At 40.8% G+C, this 5,211-nt stretch overlaps 1 protein-coding gene across 1 annotated transcript; it reads right to left on the minus strand.

Moving 5' to 3' along the window:
- Positions 1-1,557: 1,557 nt before the first annotated feature.
- On the minus strand, positions 1,558-4,307 carry LOC113770304 (protein FAR1-RELATED SEQUENCE 5-like). Its single transcript, XM_027314723.1, has 2 exons — positions 2,074-4,307; positions 1,558-1,801 (listed from the first exon to the last, which is right to left on the minus strand). Exons 1-2 carry the CDS (start codon positions 4,305-4,307, stop codon positions 1,558-1,560), a joined length of 2,478 nt encoding a protein of 825 aa, XP_027170524.1.
- Between the last annotated feature and the right edge of the window lie 904 nt (positions 4,308-5,211).

Consider the following 5,211-nt stretch of genomic DNA (forward strand, 5'->3'; position numbering starts at 1 on the left):
CACCCACAATAATGGCACAAAAAAGGTGCCTTACTCCCTAATCCAGCTTTACTTCATGTATTACTCTCACAGTTTGTGTTATTGTTGTTAGGCTTCATTAATCACTGTACATTCCTTTTTCTCCGACTAAACGGTAATAATAAACCCCAACATCAGTAATAAATCCCAAGTTCATACCATATATTTGTAATTTTGGCCTTCATGATGTCAGCTAAGGGACCCAATAACTCAAAGGCAAGGGAGGTCAGTCAAATTTTGACAACTTCAGGGGGTGCCAGTGAAAGTGTCACAAATCTCAGGGGAGGTTTCTTAAATTATCCCTAATAAATATATTACACAAACCTTGTAATTGATAGTTATTGGCTAATTAAATATGTTGGTACAAATGTATTACTAAAGTTACTCGAACTAATTAATAATTTCTATTAGTAAATATGTATAATTAGTAGTATAATTCATAATATTAATTATATTACATAAATTAATGTACATATATAATACATATAACTAATAATACCATTGTTATTGGTGCACTGAAGAGACGCATAAGCATTGTGAGCAATGAAAATAGATGGGGAGAAACAGAAGTTACTGTTCCTACACATGAATGGAACGATGGGCAAAAGAAAAGGCGTTGGGCCTTATGGTCATTGGTTAGGATAGCAAGCCGAGGAACAAACAGCCCAATCGTAAAAGCAGTTTATAGCAGCAGCGTACGGCACCAGTTTACAAAAGCTGGGCAACTGAAGCTGATTCCCAGGTAGCCACTTCGGAAAACGTCTATCCCACGAAGAGATTTTGCGCAACATACGCTTCCACTTAATTTCGTATTTACAAAAAAAAGAACAAGTTTGGCTCGTCTAATAAACAATTTGTCAACTACTTACTCTCCTATTAACCAAGTGCAGTAGCGGTATTTGCTACAGCAGTGCTTACGACGCAACCTTGACAGTCATGCATCTTGTGATCCTTCTGTGCATGACCCCTTCGGTGGAACTACAATGACTTACCCATCTACACCTAGCAACCTTGAATAATCTTCACCCCACCGATACATAACAAAACACAATCCCTAAAGCCCGTGTTGCTCTATAACCTGTCTGTCGTCACGGCTGCTACTTCCATGCACAACCATACCATCTCTTTCAACCTCTGCATTTCACACCTAGAAGAATATATAATAGGATTTACACACGCAACGGCAGTGAAATAAGAACAACAAAGCCATTTACCAACAGGTACTGCATCAGTACAATGACTGTTTACAACCTTTCAGTGGCTGTGGTGATAACAGCTTACAATGGCCCATGACACATTCAAACTTACATTATTTACACTTCAATGGTAACGGAATCAAATTTTTTTAAACAATATACCCAGCTTTCCCCGCATTCACGAATACCTTGTAGCCTTCTCATGCTCAAGACAAATTAATGCGAAGGAAAGATACAAACCCTTCCCCTTCTACAATTTCGTACTTGTTTCATGGAAAGACTACTCTTGCACCTCGACTCACCAAAACCTGCCTTATTTATTGCGTAACTGCAAACCGAAGCATCACAACAGTAGTGCCTCATCTTTCTCCTGGACTTCTTTGTTGGCCACCTGTGTCCCTTCCACCGCTACCGAATAGTTGTGGTACAAATGCTTGTCCTCTCCATTCGCCTGAGTCGCTGCAGCCCGTACCAATTTCAAATGATTTTTCCAGCGAGTCATCCAAACAGTTTTCCATATAATCATCATCAACTGCTGTGTTGTGCGAATTCTTTTTGTATGGGCATGTTCGTTGGTTGTGGCCTGCCTGCAATCTTCAACCCATATATCACATGTCAAATCATTTGTGACTGCAAGTAATCACGTTAACCGAGCACAGTGCTAACATTACACCACTTCAACTTTCTTGCATTGCCAATAACTTTGTATACTTTGTATGCACTTTTAATTATGTGTTTATTTACTACTGTTGTTAATAAGAACGAAAAATACCCACTTCTTCATTATTACCTTCGCTGTCCACTTCATGTATTTTATCAATTAACTACTGTATAACTACGTATGCAATTCCGATAGTACCTGCAATGACCACACTTTCTTTTCTTCTTTGCTTCTGCATGCTTGTGATCACCTTTACACCGGGACACCCTAGGATCTAACAGCCCGAATGTTCTTCTACTTCTATCGTTCCTCACTCTTGAATCCATTGCAAATCCATCTCCCCCATATCCCCTATCAATCCACTTCTCCTTTAGGTCCACAGAATGCTTGTCAAACATCTGTTGCAGGTCATTAAACGCATCATCCATGTAGGAGGCATAGTAACACATAGTATTACAGCTGGACTTTAAAGTGCCATATCTGGCCATTTGTGTCAGCTGTTCGTCTGCAACAAATTCTTTCATTCCATTATTACTACAGTGAACTCCCTTTGTCCACCGCTTCGAAATGCATGCTTCTGGGATCCTGTTCATTCCTTCTACCACCATCACGCGAAACATGTGAGCACAAGGAATCCCCTTTGACTCGAATTTCATGCAAGAGCAGATTAGCTTCTCCATTGACCTATCATAATCCACCCTCCAACTTATTTCGTGTCCACCATATTTCGAGTAATAATATGTACGATTCCCTCCATCCTCGCTCCAGCCCTCAGAAATTAGAAGTCCTTGCCTGTTCAAATGCTTCCTCACCATGAAGAACACATTCCTTGTAAACACCTCCGCTGCGCTCCCCTCTAATTCGGGCAGGATTGTGGTTAAGACTGGTTTTGTGTTTTCGCTTGTGTGAACTGCTTTGCTCTCGGTATGTCGAAGCCATGCTATTGCCAAATCAAAACTTCTAACGAATTCATATAGTCGCATTTTTTCATTCAAGTACTCGTTCAAAAAAGCATTCATTTTCTCACACCTTTGAGTACTTCTCATACCTGCAAAAAAATGACCGCGTAAATAGGCCTCTGCCCATAACCTTCTCCTACGGTACAATTTCTTCACCCACTCATTCTCTACCACCCCACATTCATTAACCAACCTAGCCCACCGATCCTCAAACTCAAGAGTGCTACACTTTCTCGCCATCAGGTTATAGAACCTGTTATTAAACTCCTCGCAGCGAATATTACTCCGTGCATTTCTATGCAAGTGCCACGAACATAGCCTGTGACAAGCATCCGGGAGAAGATTCTTTATAGCTCTTCTCATTGCACTGTCCCCATCTGTCATCACTGCTACTGGCTTTCTACCTTTCATAGCCTCTACAAATGTACTTAGCACCCATTCATATGTTTCAATCCTCTCATCTGATAGCAGTGCACAGCCAAAAACAGTACTGTTCAAATGGTTGTTTACCCCTGCAAGTACAACTAGTGGCTTGCGGTATTTATTTGTTTTGTATGTTGTATCAAACACCAATACATCTCCAAATACACTGAAGTCCGCACGAGATTTAGAATCTGCCCAAAACAACATTGCCAATCTTCCTTCGTTATCTACATGATATTTATAAAAGAACATGTCATCGGCATCCTTCTTCGCTGCCAAGAACCCAAGTGCCCCTTCTGCATCGCCATTAAAAATATCTTTTCTACGTTCCTCGTCCATTCGGTTATACAAATCCTTAATGCAAAATCCCACGTTACTATACCCTCCGGCTTTGATAACAAAATGTTTCATTATCTGGCATATTCTGGCCCCAACCAACTTTAGACTTTTTGCCTGCGCATATTCTGCATCGCTCACTTTTCTATGCGACCTAATGTGTTGCACACTTGCCTCTGATGCCAGCGGGTGATTGTGCTCCATAATGAAACGTGTCACCACATACTTTACCGATTCTATGTCATATTTCACGCGAAAGCAAGCCCCACACCCGGTTCTTGTGATTGGTTTTGCTTCTCTTTTCCGGTCTTCATAATTAAACCACTTTTCATTCCTGTAACCTTCACAGCAACATACCCATTTTCTAAATCTTGAAATGCCATCTGCATCTCGTTTGGCATTACTTTTACGAATCCCAAATCCGCTTAGTTTCGCATACAAATTATAGAATTCCCCAGCTTCTTCTTCCGTGTCAAATGTTAATTTCATTACGTCATCCACGCCTATTGCGCCCACCAATTCATCTGCCTCCTCATCTTCGTGTCCTCCTATTGAACCACCGCTTTCTTCAATGAATGTGTCTCGGTCACACTCAGGTTCTTGGTTAAGGTCAAATGACCTTAACCTGCCGCAAACATCCAACGCCATTTGATTAATTCTCTGTTTCCTGCACCATGTCATGAGTTGAGTTTTAAGCGCCCCATCCTGCCCCATAGTTACAACCCCTGTGTGGTTGTTCAATGTTTTTTCTAACCATGGTCGCTTAACATTTTCTTTTCAGCCTCCCCATATGCTTTCGTTTGTAACATAAATACTGCTCGTCTACTAATGGAACAAAACATATATACACGATCATTTCAGTTAACAAACCATACTTTACCTCACAACTTTCACAAAATGCACCCGATAAACATTACTCTCACATTCATATACACAGTTTTTATAAGTGTGGCTGATGCAATTATATCAACCTTTAGCATAAAATACCACTATCGACATGCATTTTCATTAACACCCACAAACTCAACCTCTACTGTGTGTTTCTTTAATTCTTTTCACATAAGCATTCGCAATGCAGTATGGGGGCCATTATCCATGTCCACACGGCCATCCAAATCACTCTGTTTTAAGACTTTAGTCCTGTTACAACGTCTTCTTCACGTCTTCACTCATTTCTGCTTAATTTCCTTTACACAATTTAATACAAATTAGAGGACCAACATTTCTTACGTACGTACACAAAGCTCGGTGCACAAACAAACTACGATAATATCCCGGTTTCGTTTCATCTTTGTTCGAAGACGCAGGGTCTTACACCCCGTATTTCGTATTCCTTATTCCTCTATCATTTCCTCTTACAACAACTGTAGAAATCACCCTACTAGACGTACTTTACTCGTTATTCTAATCCATTTTTCAAAGTTGTGGACAAAAGTACTCACCTTTGATTTCTCTGCTTCTGTTCCACGCCGCTGCAGTCTGTCACCACAGCTTCGGAAGGGCCTTCCTCAGATGTATCTACCGTCACCGCCTGCGCCTGAATTTACGCCAGTAGACACCACCTCTTTACCAAATTTTTGCCTACCATTCCGACCTCGCCACCTGTCTTCAAACACAC

Source organism: Coffea eugenioides, chromosome 5 (genome assembly GCF_003713205.1).
Source record: "Coffea eugenioides isolate CCC68of chromosome 5, Ceug_1.0, whole genome shotgun sequence".
NCBI classification, from domain to species: Eukaryota; Viridiplantae; Streptophyta; class Magnoliopsida; order Gentianales; family Rubiaceae; genus Coffea; species Coffea eugenioides.